The sequence below is a fragment of the Daktulosphaira vitifoliae genome, unplaced genomic scaffold (assembly GCF_025091365.1).
Source record: "Daktulosphaira vitifoliae isolate Bord-2020 unplaced genomic scaffold, ASM2509136v1 Scaffold_3, whole genome shotgun sequence".
NCBI lineage: Eukaryota > Metazoa > Arthropoda > Insecta > Hemiptera > Phylloxeridae > Daktulosphaira > Daktulosphaira vitifoliae.
This window is the reverse complement of record NW_026099574.1, coordinates 22,040,658-22,057,476: the sequence shown is the minus strand read 5'-3', so window position 1 is coordinate 22,057,476 and position 16,819 is coordinate 22,040,658. Positions and strand designations below refer to the sequence as shown.

General features: G+C 27.1%; 3 protein-coding genes and 1 long non-coding RNA gene across 6 annotated transcripts in view; 3 read left to right on the top strand and 1 right to left on the bottom strand.

The window, feature by feature from the left end:
- Nucleotides 1-4,244, top strand: part of LOC126902406 (dual specificity protein phosphatase 22) — a 16,130-nt gene extending 11,886 nt beyond the window's left edge. Inside the window, exons 1-5 of one of the 2 annotated variants that reach the window (XM_050679648.1) lie at nt 2,133-2,434; nt 2,503-2,619; nt 2,693-2,817; nt 3,819-3,990; nt 4,126-4,244. In XM_050679648.1, the coding sequence (XP_050535605.1) occupies nt 2,387-2,434; nt 2,503-2,619; nt 2,693-2,817; nt 3,819-3,990; nt 4,126-4,227 (564 nt within the window). In that variant the 5' untranslated portion in view covers nt 2,133-2,386 and the 3' untranslated portion in view covers nt 4,228-4,244. Of the gene's footprint in view, nt 1-2,132; nt 2,435-2,502; nt 2,620-2,692; nt 2,818-3,818; nt 3,991-4,125 lie in introns of those variants that run through there. The other variant, XM_050679650.1, reaches the window with a different exon arrangement.
- A 51-nt stretch (nt 4,245-4,295) lies between these two features.
- On the bottom strand, nt 4,296-9,945 carry LOC126902407 (twinfilin). Its single transcript, XM_050679651.1, is given in 8 exon segments — nt 4,296-4,574; nt 4,636-4,757; nt 6,126-6,269; nt 6,330-6,551; nt 7,733-7,923; nt 8,876-8,987; nt 9,155-9,235; nt 9,313-9,945. Coding segments are annotated over 8 exon segments (1,041 nt in total). The 5' UTR covers nt 9,338-9,945; the 3' UTR covers nt 4,296-4,430.
- LOC126902408 (uncharacterized) lies at nt 5,407-6,270 on the top strand. 2 transcript variants are annotated; one of them, XR_007703206.1, is made up of 3 exons: nt 5,407-5,566; nt 5,627-5,686; nt 5,740-6,270. It is a non-coding gene; the product is annotated as an uncharacterized LOC126902408 (long non-coding RNA). The 2 variants fall into 2 exon arrangements; XR_007703205.1 differs by lacking the exon at nt 5,627-5,686 and having other exon boundaries at nt 5,407-5,626.
- A 220-nt stretch (nt 9,946-10,165) lies between the features above and the next one.
- On the top strand, nt 10,166-15,806 carry LOC126902404 (double-strand-break repair protein rad21 homolog). Its single transcript, XM_050679646.1, has 10 exons — nt 10,166-10,479; nt 10,573-10,728; nt 10,790-11,019; nt 11,078-12,041; nt 12,248-12,463; nt 12,542-12,742; nt 13,700-13,798; nt 13,858-14,004; nt 14,763-14,921; nt 15,546-15,806. Exons 2-10 carry the CDS (start codon nt 10,585-10,587, stop codon nt 15,669-15,671), a joined length of 2,286 nt encoding a protein of 761 aa, XP_050535603.1. The 5' UTR covers nt 10,166-10,479; nt 10,573-10,584; the 3' UTR covers nt 15,672-15,806.
- Nucleotides 15,807-16,819: the final 1,013 nt, after the last annotated feature.

The window sequence follows — 16,819 nt, the reverse complement described above, 5'->3', positions numbered from 1 at the left end:
CCTTGCAAGAAGAAATTTCTTATTCGTATTAAAATTATTTTACTATATTTTAAGTTTTCGCTTCGATGCAAAGCTGAGAAGATATTTTTTTGTGACTATCATTTATATCCCTGCTTTAACTTGACCTACTTTTTTCAAAAATATGTTAAATGACTACAATTTGTATCTATTTATTGGTTATTTTAGTTAAAGTAAAACATTAAAATTAATTCAGTTCATATTTCAATTGTAGTATCTTCTTAAACACCAAAAGTTACTATAAAATGATTACTATTATTTCTATTTAAGTTATCTATTACAATAAAAATGCAAAAAAATATTGAGTTACTCTGATAAATTTACTATAAATAGTAATTATAAAATTTCCTGACCGCATATTAATCTTAATGATCCATTTTTTTTAATTCTCATAAAATTTTTTATTTAATAATGTCAATTTCAAACTTGCAAATTGAGCTATAAGTTATGGTAATAAATAATTTATTTTTTACTATAAACTTTCACACAATTCAACTTAAATGGATTAAAAAAATAGGTTAAATATGTCATTTTCCTTATTTTTAACATATTAATAATCAAAATCAGTATTAATTTAAAACAATTTTTTTATTCTTAATTAATTTTTAATAATAAGTAATAATATTAAAATTTAGATAGAAAAAGTCTAATTGCACATATAAAACATCGCAAAAAGTTGATTTAGAAAAATAATTTTTGCTTCTGATGAAAGTTCATTGTAGTCCTGTGCATTTATTTATAGTAACAAATAATTTTAATTGAAGAACATTGTATCAAGCCCTTTAAATTTTTATACACGTAAAAGTAAAGCAAAATATAACTTTTTTATTATTTTATAATTTCTCTGTATAAATTATAATATTAAATTACTGAATATCAATTGTATACTAAATTTAATAATTATAATTAGTATTTATTCATATATTATGTTTTAAAATCAATGACCTACTAATCAGGATATAATCAAAGAAATAAGAGTTAACCCATCAACGCCTGGCGTCCCCATATGGTGACATTCGTATTGCTATTTTTATCGCGCGTTCTTAGAATACCCGAATGGAACTACTTATCGGCTATCACGCACACCGATAATACATTGTTTTTACTTTGTTTTGACATAATTTGTGTCAAAATAATTTTTTTTTATTTTTGTGTTGTATATTAATCTGTTTTTAGTAAAAAAAATAGAAAGTTTGAAAAAAAATAATTCTCGGCGTTGATGGGTTAATGTTGTTTTTGGAATAATCCACCAACTACTCTAAATGAAACACTATCTACAGATTTGCATCGAAGCGTTTCTTATGATAGTGATTTTAATCACTGTCAGATATCATCTATACTTGTCCCATCTATGCCTCATCCACACTGTGCCTCGACCCCACTGTGCTACCGTTTTTTTTAATTTGAATGAACAAAAAAAAGTATTCATCTTTATAACTTATATTGCTGGATAGCTGGCAAGCGTTTGCCCCGTGTCGTCCTTAAAACCTGCTACCTGGTGCATGTGCAACTATGGAAGAACCATAGGAGTGACCCTCCATATAATGTGTATATATCAAATATACACATTTTCATCAAATTAATAATTACTACCTTACCCATACCGGACACAAATCGTAAAAAATAACTTTCGTGTGCACAGTAGCGTGACAATTATTATGCCATCAGATTTTTACCCAATTTCGTGAATTCTTAACTTAAAAAATGTGTTCGTGATATCAAGTACTTTATTTTTAGTAGTCAGTAAAATAAATGGAATATGAAAGAAAAGTTTTAAAACATTTTTTCACGAAAAAGTGATCTATAAAAAATATTACTTATAATTACAAGATATCAATGACTTTTGATTTTTTTCTTTCATAACTCAAGAACTACTTTACATTCGAACTAAAATAATATTGCCAATTTTATTTTAACCGTAACTAAAGTAAAGACTGTAATACTAATTTGCAATTTGTATCGATTAAATATATATGTATAAAATATTTAAAACATAGAAATATTTTCCATATGTCAGTGATATTAAATTAAATTCCCTCAGTAATTTATATTTTAATTATTGATTTTTGTACAGAAGTAAAACAACAATTCATTTGGAAGGTTTAATATCAAAGACCTTATTCGTAGTCAATGAATAAGTGACATTAATTTATTTTTTAAACAATAAATCTATAACAAATTACAATTTGTTATAATTTTTGAAAAATGAATGATTATTTAATACGATTATATTCATACATAACAATGCTTGGAGGAGAATTAAGCCTCCCTAATCATATCAATAGTTTTCATGTTATGATAATATGTAATATTTGAGGGACTTTTGAAAATGTTTTATGTATTTACTTCTTACTCTTGATCTCCAACAATGTGTTTATTTAAAAATGACGAAGGTAGAACAAAACAATGCACAATGGTACAATTTTTTTTTTAAAGATATTCAATTGTTTTGAAGTTAAATTATAAATAATATTATTATTTCAGATTATACCTGGATTATACATTGGTAGTTTAAGGGATTCCAAAGATATTAATCAGTTGGAAAAAAATAAAATAACTCATATTCTATCTATTATAGAAAACCCAAGGAAGTATTATCATGTAAGTTAAAACAACAAATATTTAAATTCATATTTTGTCATTTTTAAAGCTTATACACTGTGATCATATGTAGAATAAAAATTACATGTTTGTAAAAGCTTATGATAGTCCAGAGCAAAATCTAATTCAATATTTCACTATATGCAACAATTTTATCCATAAGGCTCGCTTAAAGGATCAAAATGTTTTAATTCATTGGTAATGTTAAAATTTACCTTAAAATAAATAAGTCAGTATATTTAAGTTATAAACAATCAGGAGTGGTCTAATGAGGTATATACCACTTATTAGCTGATAATATTTTTAATAAATATTATTAGATATAGATAAAAAAGGATAGAATTTTACTATCTCAAAGTGTCTGAAAATTAGAGATGGAAATTATGATTCACCTAAGTGATCCGATTTCATTCATTCGAATCAGGTCAACTAGAAGATCCGGTTCAAAGACCCGTTCGCGATCTAAAAGATATTTTCAGTCAATTGAATCGAACATTCAGTATAGTTTTGGTTCTTTTACGGTTCTCGATTCGCGAATCGCATGTATGATTTGCGATTTTGATTAGGGATGTGTCGTATTAACAAATGACATATGAATATGTTATCATTGATATTGGGTATGCGATCGAATCGGTTCAGTGTGATTTATACGGGAAAAAATTAAGTATTGGGGGGATTCGAATCACTACAGTTCGGCGATCTGAATCATTTCGTTCACTATTTTGACCCATTCAATGCGATCCATCTCTACTGAAAATAGTGAGAGCAACTGTCGTACTAATTAAACTTTTATTAATCATTTGATAGTTTTTCAAATATAATATTAATAATTATTCTAATTATTTGATAGTACTATATAAATAATTTGATAAAGTATTTGAGTAGTGTTTAAAACTATCTAAAACACAGTAGGACTTTGAATATAAACTTCAGACATCATGAATCCAAAAATGTTAAATATTAGTTTTTTCCTTTCTGGTACAAAATTGACAATTCAAAAATGAAGATGATAATAATGTATACAAAACCAATCACAGTATACATTCTAATGATAACCCACTCCTATAAATTTTCTATTGTCTAATCATATTAAAATCTGGGAGACAAAACTGTTTATTGTAAGTAATAGGCAGTTATTTCTTTTCCATTTTATAAGTAATAGGAGCAGAACAAAATTGTTATGAAAATTATTGTTTTAGTTTAGCGGGGATGTCAAGAAGTGTAACAATCGTTGCATCATATATAATGTCAGTCACAAATATTAAATTAAAACACGCAATTCGTTTATTGAAATTGTGTCGCCCAATTGCAAGCCCCAATGAAGGTTTTAACAAGCAACTACAGTATTTCGAACTTTACTATTTATCAGAAGTAATTTTGTCTTCATTAATAAATACATAAATTATTTAGATTTTAAGAATAGATCATTGAGAAATAGTGTTATCAATATGAGTAAAAAGTGTTTTTGGTATGATTATTATTAAATAATGTTTAATGAAATTTTAGGAAAGAGATAGGCTGAAATCTTTTAGTACTACAAATAAACAATTAAAAGCAGATGAAGAATATTGTAAAAGGTTCATTGAAGATTTTCAAAAACAATTTTAAACTTTTGTATTATATATTGTATTTTATTAATTATATCAATATAAATTAAATAGAAATGTATAAACATATTTATACTAACACTCACAAAAATAAATAATTTAAAATGCAAAAAATTTTAAATACGGAAGACTGATATATTGTTACATCAGAAAATACAATATTGTGTATTACCTCTAACTGTATTGAATGTTAAATACAATACTTTATTCATTTGACTTAGTCAAACGTCGTGCACCTCGTCCAGGAGCTTTGGGTTTACTGAACTTTGGTTTGTCAGAATCATTTTCTGGATAAAGTTCATCAAACAAGTATTTTTCACTTAAAACATCATCATTGTCAATTTCCAGCTACAAAAAATATATAATTATGTTACTTTAAACTGAAAATGAATTGATTAAAACACTATACTTTTTTGTTGATTTGAAGTTTATAAATACTTTCCAATTCTTCAATGAATGGCGATTTACAACTTGAGTATAACATTCTTACTTTAATAGGACATGAATACCCAGGCATTGAGTAAATAAAAACTATTTAAAAAAAATATTTATGATTTTAAAATTTCAAAGAAAATAATGAATTTCAATTAATTAAAAAAATATTTATCATATTATACTGTTACTATTATATATTTTTTAATTAAATTAAATTTCGATGTGAACAAAACTTAAAAATAAATTTGTTTTATAATTCTATTGGCACGTATCACATTTAAAATTTTACTACACACCAGATGATTGGATTTTAATTATCTCTAACCTATGATAAGTTATTTTTCAACATAACTGCCAAATCTATTAATGCATTTTTGAACATGCTAAGCTATTTTTGGTATGCATATAATACACTAGCTCTCCATTAAATAATGGAGGAAAGTGTAAATAAGCACAGACTGTCTGTGAAACCAACACTCAGCTATGATTATATTAATACATTTGGTATTTATGTTCAAATATTGAGAAGATTTCAAGTTTTGGAATGATATAGTATTAAGTGAACAAATATTTTATTTTCTATATAACAAGAGATTTTACATTTGAAATTACCCTTGTAATTAAAAAAAAAAACCAAATAATTAAAATCATTTTATATATATTAAAATTGATTATAATTTTTTAAGAATATTGATACTGTTGTAACACAGTAAAAAGTAAAAGGGAAAATGTGTGAAAGTGTGTGTACGAAGATGAATATGAGGAGGTGGTGCCTGCTGTCTAGGTATTCACGTGCGTGTTGTCGTACAGCAGTCACCGTGCTCGGCTGACACTCCGGGTTAGCTGTGGGTGTCGAAAGGCTGTTGTTATAGGAAGGGAGAATAAGAGTAACACCTAGGTATGAGGTGCAGACGAAGTGCAAGACACAAATACCGGGTGTACGCAAAAGGAGCCCAAAGTATGAGGTGCAGACGAAGTGCAAGACACAAATACTCGGGGTATAGGAGAGGACAATGAAGTACGAAGTGCAAGACACAAATACTGGGCGTACCAGATAAGGAGTATAACAAAGTACGAGGTGCAGACGAAGTGCAAGACACAAGTACTTCAGAGAGAGAACGGGGTAGCCGAGTATAAGGTGCAGACGAAGTGCAAGACACAAATACTCTGAAATGTCGAGGAAAAGAGTATATAGGTTAGAAAAGGAATAAACAAAGACTTTACTTTAAACAGTAACCCGGACAGCGACAACCGAGTACTAAGACTGATGAATGACACAAGGCACTGGAGTCGACTGACCACGATGGTCAGGTCTATTGGGTTTTTATAATAATTACACCTATTGCCGATTTGGCAATAAATATTATTTGTTAATTCACCAGTCTCAGGAAGCGGATGTGCTGTCTGCATTTTATTAAAATAATTCTCACGATTATGAAAACGTGACACCATCACAATACTTACAAATTGACTTTATCTGTATGTTATTTTTTTTATGCGTAAATGCATAGAGATGATATCTAGCATCATCTTTAGGAACTTGATCATTGAGATTTTCAACAGTCACATTATCTGATTTACATAATTCAATACTTTCTTTATTGATATCTAAATCATAAAAGATAAATTAAGTAAATTATACTTAGATAAATTTTGTTTAACTCATACCAATAAAGAACTGAATATAGTTTATTTCATTTGTATCCACAAACATAGAAAGAGCTGTTGCAGCAGATATAGACAAAGGAAATTTTACGCCAGACATTGTTTGAGAGCGGCTGTCGATTGATACAGATGTGCTATGACCAACCTCAGCTTTCCTCAGTTCAGCCATTTCTTCTTCTCTAATAGTTAATGGTGCTGGAGCTTTTTGTGATACTCGATTTTGTTCTANAAAATACATTTTTTAAAATTTTATTTCTGCGTGTATGTATATATCTTTTTTTCTAGGCCTTTATTCCGACTACTTTGGGTTCGTCCACCCTTAACCTAAGGGTTATTAATATATATTATTTGTATTATGTACAATTCAATTGTTAGATAATTGGAATATAATTACAACTATAATCTACTTAATTGGTATTTACATTATATTTTGTTAAATAGTTTATAATAATTATTAAAATCTTTTTTTTTTCCTCGCCTTAATCCCACTACTTTGGGTCGGCCACTCTTATCCTAAACTTCAACTTGACATGGACTCCCACATCATCTACGCTCACATCACCCATTTTTATATCGCATTTAACAACATCTGTCCATCTCTTTTTTGGTCTTCATTTACCTCTTCTTCCTTTAACATTCATTTCTACAACTGTTCTTACAGCATCCGATTCCTCTCTCCTCATAACATGACCAAACCATCTATGTCTATTTTCTTTCATCTATATATTCACAATTGACGTTACACCTATACTCCCTCTTATATGTTCGTTCTTTATCCTATCTTTTCTAGTCACTCCACTTATCCATCTAAGCGTTCTCAACTATGCTACATTTATTCTCTGTTTTCCTTACTTGTCAACCGCCCAACACTCTGAACCATACAACATAGCTGGTCTCACTACAGTCTTATAAAACTTCCCTTTCAGTCTCAGTGGAATTGTTTTATTACATAACACATCAGACGCACCTTTCCACTTAACCCACCCGAATTTAATCCTGTGTCTTACATTCTCGTCAATATCTCTGTTTTTCTTGTACAACTGATCCTAAATACTTAAAAATTTCCACATCTCCAATCACGTCCTCGCCTATTGTCACTGGTCTCCTCATTCCACCTACCTTGTGTTCTTCTTTATCAAACTCGTACTTTATGATAATTATTATAATAAAAATAAAATATTAATGTATTCACACTATTTTACTAACACTCATTAATCTTATATTTCATTATAAATACATTAACTTGTTATAATTATAGTAATCATAATAAGTCTATTTTCCACAAAAAATGATAGATTTAATAGATCATTATTCTTGCATAATTGAAAAAACGTGATCATAATTATATTAAAGCTTTTATATTTTTTCCTAAACATTAATAATCATAGAAAGATTTAAAAAACGACATTAATAATGTAATAAAATTAATACCATTGTAGTTCCATGAAGTTCTTCTTTGATTTTTGCACTTCCAAATTCTTGTTTAAGAGTAGCTTTTGTAGAAGCATACAACATTTTTTGCCTTATAGGAGATACATCGGGACACCAACTTATGAGCAACCAATCATAGTTTTTTGAATCACTTTTAACATCAAACCTAGAATTTTCAAATGTCAAAAATATACTAACAGATTCAATTAACTACGTAAAAAAAATTTAGAAGAAAACACAACACAACTTTATTTCTTATGTAAATTTAAATTATTGTAGAATTGATTTATTAATTTAAAATGGTTAAAATATTGATTTAATTAAAAAAACTTCATTAAAACATATTTTGTGCTTCTTGAACATAGATCAATGTATGTCTTTGTCTGGTTAAGAAATATCTTATAGTGTATGTATATTTTTTTAATTAAAAACAGACAGGACTGTTCATTATAAGATGCAGTAGAATTAAGACTTGAAGTAGCCCGAAATCTTTAGTTTTTATAGTAGTGTTTTTAAGTTTTAAATAAAATAAACTTAAAGGTATATAAATGTTTGAGAGCAAACACATGTGGATTTGAAGTATGTTTACAAAGTGTATGATAATTTAATAAATCCATTCTGGGTAATGCCATATAATCAAAACATCATAACTGTTTGGGTTTATCCAGATGGTTCCCATAAGTATATAAGAAATAATGTTGTAAATTAACAGTTCTTGGTATTATATTAAAGCTGTGTACTTTATGGTTCAAATGGCACTAAAGAGTTTTTCAAATATCAACTTTACCTTGTTAGTATACTACTCTATTGACAAATTAATCTCATGTTGTATGGATGGTTGGGGGGTCTATTTGTTATTTGCAAGCAAGTATTCCTATGCCTATCAATCCAAAAATATGGAAATGTTTGGCTGTATAGCTAGATGTATGTGTTTCATCTATTATTTAGTGACTAACACCTGTTATGTTGTCATTTACATGATCTTTAAGGATCAGGTAAGGGGTGATAAAAGTAAGATATATTTGGATGTACAAACAGATATAATGGAAACAACCACAGATTATTTTATATTAACTTGTAAAAAAAAATATTTAATTTGAAAAATATTAAATTTTTACCTATAAAGAATATAACAAGGTATTTGTGGGACAACAAATTGTTTAAGAATATTTTCAAAATCATCTTTCCATGACTTATTACTTTTTTCATGAGCTGATAGTGTTAGTTCTTCTGAAAAATTATAAATTAAAAGGTATACTAAATAACATAATAGTAATATAGTATCATTGAACTATTATAATAATTTTATAATACTGTTAAATTATTATAAATTAATTTTAATTTTGGATGGTGTTGTAATAAATCTAACACCATAAATTCATAAATACACATATTACCATTTACAATTGACACCTTTATAGCTCGAACACTCTTATCAGATGAAGATTTGCTGAAGAACTTTTTAAGTGCATCATTGGCTATGGTTAAAATTTTAACTAATTAATATTTATTTTAATTAATTAATTTTATTAGTAATCATAAAAAGAAATCGTACCTTTAATACCGGTTTGGTGTGACATATTAATTAAATTCTGACTCTAAAAATAAATTACTTACAAGCTGTAGAAATAATTAATATTAAATATTATTATGATAAGGTACACTATGAAAAATATTTCTTAAGTATGTGATATTTTAACAATAACTAAGTTTCAAATTTCATTTTATTTTAGTATAATTATTGTCAAGAATACTAATTTGGGAAATGTTCTAAAGTGATAAAATGATAAGAATCATAATTCTATCACAGATAAGATAACCTTATCTGTGGTTATATTGACAACGGTTTTGTCGCGGCTATTAAACCGTGATAATAATTTTTTTAGTAGAGTCTTAGATACACATTTATAGATAATATTATAGAAATCACTTTATATTATCTATAAGGAGTCGACATGGCCTAGTGAGTAGAAACGTATGGTGCGGTGCACTGAGTCCCACATTCGATCTACGGATTGTCAACAAGACTTTTCTCATGATTTTCTTATTGTTCGTGTCTAGTCTCTGGTGCAAGTCAGCCATAACACCAACCCGTCCATCGTTGGCCTAGACTAGAACTATATTTGATTCCCTGACATGTGAAAGAGAGCCACCACTCTCTATAGCATGTTCGGGAAATAGAAGGATGTAAAACGGATCATTTTATTTTATATTATCTATGCGCAGAATAAAAATTTCAGAATTCTGCGATTGACCTGGTAACTTATTATCAGTAACAAATATTATACTATAACCGTGGTCTTAAAATATTAATTGTTTTTTCTAAGGTTAAACAATTTAAATGTAGACAAATAACATATCATTTCTATTATTATTACCTTGGTGTTATATCGTGGCTTGTAGTTTTACCATATTTATTTCCCGCCCAACACTAGTCGTTCACTTTTCTCCCGCCCAGACCTCAGTCCGCCATATTACTTGTCGTTTGTTTACCCTTCACTGTTTATATATTTAGCTGACGCAAACCGTTTATTTTGTTTTTGTATTAATTTTAATAAAACCCTTACCGTTTAATAACTTTAACATTTAAATTTCAATTATTTATAATGTGGTTTCTAACAATAAATTTTACGGATGAGTTTATAATAAATGACATTTAAAGAAATCTTTAAAAAATCGTTATCACAAACTGCAGTAATTACTGACAACATATAAGTCCAGTGTAAGTTGTGATACAAAAATTAGTATAATTTTGTATAATTATTTAATAATAGACATATATGTATAGTAAATAAAGTTGAATTAATTTTTTCAGTATAAATCCAATATGTTTTATTCACATTTTTCCTTGTCCAAAAAAGGACCTCTTGCTCGTATTTGGTTAGCAGCCCATTGGGACAAAAAGTTAACCAAGGCTCAAGTATTTGAAACCAATATTGAAACATCTGTTGATGGAATTCTTCAACCAAAAGTAAATTTCACCATTATAGTATCATTTTTGATAAAAAAAATTATGGTGTTTTGTTCTACAGGTTAAAATGGCTCTTCGAACATCAGGGCATTTATTATTAGGTGTTGTACGAATTTATTCACGTAAAGCCAAATATTTATTGGCTGATTGTAATGAAGCTTTTGTCAAAATTAAAATGGCTTTTCGGCCTGGCATGGTTGATTTACCTGAAGATAATCATATTGCTGCTGCTAATGCTATCACACTTCCTGAAGTTTTTCATGACTTTGATACTGCTATGCCTGATTTAAAGTAAGTTTTTATTTAGTTCTTGTATGTTATTAAAATAATTTTACAATTTGAATTTCAGTGATGTTGATATAGAAGCCCAATTCAGTCTTAATCAATCTAGAGCAGAAGAGATAACATTACATGAAGATTATAATATTAGCTCTATGGTCTCTAAAAGTACGGGTTTTGATCAAGGATTTGGTTTTTCCGAAGTTGAAAATTCAGATATATTACGTCATGGAATTGAACATTCTTTGTTATTTAGTGATGGAGTTGACCATTTGATGAACCGTGATAAAGAGCCAATTGCTTCTACATCAAGTGGCTCTGGTATTTTAAATCAAAATAGTTTAGGAATTGATGCTCCGATAAGAGATGATGGTTTCGGAGGTAATATTGGTCAAGTAATTACTGATAATTTCTTTCAATCTGGAGGGCTGTTTGATGATGTACCAGCAGCACCAATGGGAGTATCTGATGGTCCACCTAGTCCACCACCTTTTAATACTCCTTTGCGAAATGATGATGATGATGATGACCATTTCATGCCTCCTAGTCCGTGTAGACAAAGCTCAGATGGTTCTCGACCAACATCTCCTGTTAATCTACCATTTCCTAATGCTGGTGCATTGGGGCTTATTCCATCACCTACAAGGGATCAAACCTTAATGCCACCACCAGATATCAATATGCATGACATACATCAATCAGAAGAACCTGAACAATTAAATGAACAAAATGCTACTGTAGATCAGACTACCTTAGTACAAAATGAAGAAGAAAGCTTTGCTTTAGCTCCTGTAGATGCTAGTGCTTTAAGAGGATTGCCCAAAACTAAGAGAAAACGTAAACTTATTGTTGATGAAGTCAAAAATATTTCTGGTGAAGAGATGAAAGCACAACTTAGTGATACAACAGACATAGTAATCACATTAGATCTAGCTCCTCCCACTAAAAGACTTATGCATTGGAAAGAGACAGGCGGTGTTGAAAAATTATTTGCGCTCCCTGGAAAAAATATACCAGCCATTCCTTTAGCCAAAGTGAGTATATCAACTATTGATAAATTATTTTTTGGAACAATAAGTTTATTGTAAATAATGGTCTAGATATTCTCTTTTATGCACTAGTTATAAAGATTTTAATGAAGTGAATAATGATTAACTGTAGAAAATACATTTTTTAGGATGTATAATCTAATAAAAGCATTTTATATTTAAAATTATTAATTTAATGTATAATATTTTAGAATTATCAACGACATTTAACTGCAAAAACATTATCAAATGAAGAATTAGATGGTGAAGGAGTTGTAGAAGGAGATGAAGAAAATGTACTACCAGCTATTATAGGACCAACACCTGCACGCAGGGGTCGTAAAAGAAAAGTACCACTTGATGATGATGTACAAAAACCTGCTAAGAGAGATGTATTACAACCCATTCCAGAATTATCTCAGAATCTTGTAAGCAATTAATTGTAAAAAAATTTTCTTGACATTTTTATAAATAACAAAAATGTTCTTATTATTAATGTGTTTTAGGAAACTATGGATGTTGAATCAGCAGGTCAATTAACTGTTGTTCCTCCAACTCCAGCTATGCTAGAAGAACCTGATCATTTTAACCAACAAAACCATCAAACTTATATGTCACCATTAAATAATGGTAACCAAATGTTGGCTCCAGGAACTCCTGCACAGAAAGCTAATGATTCACATCATATTAGCATAAATGAAGAACAGGTAAATATAAATGTTGAAAAGTTTACCCAAAATTATATATTCATTTGTTAAGGCAGTGTTGAATCCAGGTATATTTTTGAGTGGCCAGAACTCCCTGGTATTTTGATAGCCCTCCCGACCATCTCAAGGTAACAGTAGTAGTATAGCTATTTTAAAAATGTTGATGTAATGTTTTGTCTATTATTGAGTTAAAAACCATTTTATTTTTTTGCTCATCAAGTTTTCTTTTATAGTTTTACCAATATTTAGAGTCCCCCTAGAAAAAAATTCTAAATTCAACTAATACAGAGTGTTAGTAAAGTAAGAAAACATTTCAAATTTATGTAAAATATGAATGATGTGGGAACTCTTTTCTTTGTGTATTGTACACTCTTTATATGAAGTGTGATAGGTACAACTGCATGAATTATATACTCTATACATTTTGAATAAATAACTAAACATTTAAAAAAAATATTTAGCTCTGTTTCTTGAGACTTAGTTCTATGTATAAATAAACAAAATAAAATAAATGAGTAATAAACTTGTAATCTAAAATTACAGTTAATAATAATAGAAAAAGTTCCTTTTAGCCTTAAATTTGTAAAATAGAATGTGATGAGAATCCTGTAGCTGTATCTGAGACTATATAATTAAAATTACTAAAATATCTAAATTTGTACTTATATTGGGGGAAGCACAAATAAATATAAAGTTATAATGAAATTTCTTTAAACTCATTTTGAATCGATTGAACAAAAAAAATAAATATTTTTATATTAGAATTGTATGTTGGTCAATCGGGAAGGGCATTGAGGACATCTATGTCTTAAAATTGGTCAGTTTGAAAAAAATGTGTTTATCGAACACTAAATAATATTCAGAGGTATAAGATGGAGAATTACATATTTCTAATTATTGGAAATATTTTTATGAACTGAAATTAAATTCAAATAATGATTGTTGAATTTTTTATAGTTAATAAATCCATTTGATGAACTGCATAACTCAACTATTCATAATACATCAAATCAGCCAGAACTTCAAAATATGGGTTATGATAACCAAATAAATCAGGTAAATTCAAATAGTTATTATGTTCTGTTTCTATTTTGCAATTTCAATGATTTTTATAGACTACTGATTTCAATCAAATTATTATGGACAATATGGGATATGATGGTCATCATAATGCACCAGTAACACCAGGTTTACCTTCCCCAAGAGGTGGAGCAACACCTTGGCGAGATCAAGATTATGACTATCCTTCTTCAGTTGGCCCTGTAAGTATTATTTAAAGTTGTCAACTTATTTATTATTATAATAAAAATTTCATATATTAGAAATAAAGATAAGTGTGATATCTAAATAATCAGGTTTGGGACTTCATTTTATGTTAAAAAATTATTTAAAACATTTGACTAATTGAAAAATAAGGCCTGTCAAATGGCTTACAATTTAAATTTTGTAATTCTAATTTTGAATTATTATTTTTTTTGTTGCATTTCTACATTTATTTAATTTAATTACACATTATTGCTTACTGAAAACAATCTTTATAAAATTTCATGTATAGTTTCTTATTATTTTGTAGTTTCATACTTGAAAAGAGGAATAAATGAAAAAAATACATTTTTTTACAAACTAACATATTAATTTTTTCAGTAGTTATTAGTTTCCAATTTAAATCATAAAAATTTTTTTTGAAAATATATTAAGATTATTCAATGAATAAAAAATATCTTATCTACACATCATGTACATTTTAGATTATATTTCCATGATTGGTATATCTTATAGATTCAACTATATATTATTGAAATGACTTAATTTTAAGACAACTCATTTTGGGCATAAGTCAACTTATACCCCTTTTCACACACAAGTGTGATTTATAAAAAAACTCATCTTAATTAAATTGTATACAGTTTTTTAGATCATTTTGTTGAATTAAAATATTTGTACTATATTTTAGAATTATGTTTATAGTATTGCTTCATGTTGTTTTGTAATATTAATTAGTTATTATTTAAATTTTTAGACTGATGAACAACAAGCTCCACATGAAACTAATGAGCAATTTGAAGAGCGGGTCATGAACAAAAGAGCAAATCAGTTGTATCATACCATTAAAATGAAATTCAATCAAAAAGATTCCCTTGTTCTTAGTGATCTCACGTACAAAAATCGTAGAAAAGAGGTAAAGTATTAATTAAGTTTTTTTTTTTATTAAAAAAGAAAATTACGTTTTTACATATCGTAATTGTTAGAATGCTGTTCGTTATGTTTTAAAAATGAAATTATTGTTCTTCAATATAATTTCTTTATTTTATGTATTTGTCTCATATTGGTAATTAATAATGATTTAAAGACAATTTTTTAAAAATTGTATTTTAAATTTTTCTTGAAAAAATATTAAATAATGAAATTCATTAATTCTGAAATAATTTATTATTTTATATTAATCTTCACAATTAGTGCTATGTACTAGTTATACTATCATTAATGTGTCTAAAATCAAAATAATGAAAAAAATCTTCTATGTGAATGATACAACAAATTATACATTTTTTTAATATAGGTTATAAATAAATTTTAGAAAGAAACATGGAAATTAAAAATATATATATATTTATTTATTTGTGACAAATAATACAAATTTATATTCAAATTATAAAAATTATGATTATTAAATAGAGTATTTAATGATAGATTTGTAAACTGTGACTAAAAAGTCTTAAGAATAAAATAAAAGATTCATAACAAAACGTTTAATTTTTAACTAGCTCTGTTATATTTTGTATCTTTGTTCTTTATTTTTTAGGCTGCTCAGAAATTTTATTCAGTTCTAGTACTTAAAAAATATAAAGTTCTAGAACTTATTCAAGAAGCACCTTATGAACCAATTCAACTTATTAAGGGTGTGTGTTTTACTGATCCAAAACTATAAGTGAACTCCAAGTCAAATAGATATATCGAATAATGCTATATGCTATTATTTGGCTTCCAAAGCAACTACTGAGTTTATACAATGTACTTTATGTGAACATGAGTTCTAAATGTTTTATTAATACAAAAATGGAAATTTTCATTTTGAGAATTTTAATTATTAATTTGAATTTTTTGTTTAGGTAAATAATTTTATATAAAATATACACTTGGTAAATAAATATCTGTAATAAGTTATTCATTGTTTATAAGTATTGAATGCTCGTTAGATTATTTATAATGTTTGATTCTTCATATATAAGTAGTTTTTAGTTATAAACACTGTTCTTGATAAATATTTGTTTAACTATTTTTATAGTATTTCATCATTGTAAACTCTTAAATTGTATCCTATACAGTAGAAGAAACTTTAATAATTTCTATTTTTCTTGACCTTCAACATTTTGCTTATAAAAGTCTTTATTATTTAATATCTAAATTATTTGTACACATTTAATTATACAAATATTTAAAATGTGTATGGTTAGTAAATAGTTATAGTTATTATTAACAACTTTTGTACGTTTGATTTTTTAATGTAATTAAGTCATGTTGACATATTGCGTTCCAATTATTTTATTATGTAAATACTAAATATATTTCTATGGATCCTGTACCAAAAATATGAATGTTATTCAAATTAAACATTTTTACCTGGCTGAAAGATCTTTATTATTATTATTATTAGTATATTATAAATTGTAATTGTAATTTTTAAATTATACAACTATGTTAGATTAAAATTTTCTATTTATATTAATAGAAAATTTTTAAGTTCTCAAATAGGACCTAAATATCTTATTTGATCTTGTTGTATTGACTATTTTAAAATATGCATTATCGTTTTTCACCATTACATAATTTTATAACTAGTTTATATTCCAGTTGGGTTGTTCATAAGTTTTTTTAATTATGTTTCCTTTTTATGGCACCAAAAGTAAAAAAGATATAGAATTGTTAAATTTTTCTATCAAATTTTATATAAATAACTTTCATTTGTAAAGTTTTTTTGATAATTGCTCATTTCCAGAAATTACTAATCACATTTTGTGTTAGTTACCATTGTAAATAAATATTTTATGATAATTATTATATTATCTATGTAGTGTA

Excerpts from the sequence above, each read along its gene's own strand:
- LOC126902404 (XM_050679646.1), top strand. The coding sequence starts at position 10,585 with ATGTTTTATTCACATTTTTCCTTGTCCAAAAAAGGACCTCTTGCTCGT. Across the intron at positions 12,042-12,247 it reads CAGCCATTCCTTTAGCCAAA|AATTATCAACGACATTTAAC; the intron begins GTGAGTATATCA and ends ATAATATTTTAG. Across the intron at positions 13,799-13,857 it reads ATGATAACCAAATAAATCAG|ACTACTGATTTCAATCAAAT; the intron begins GTAAATTCAAAT and ends TGATTTTTATAG.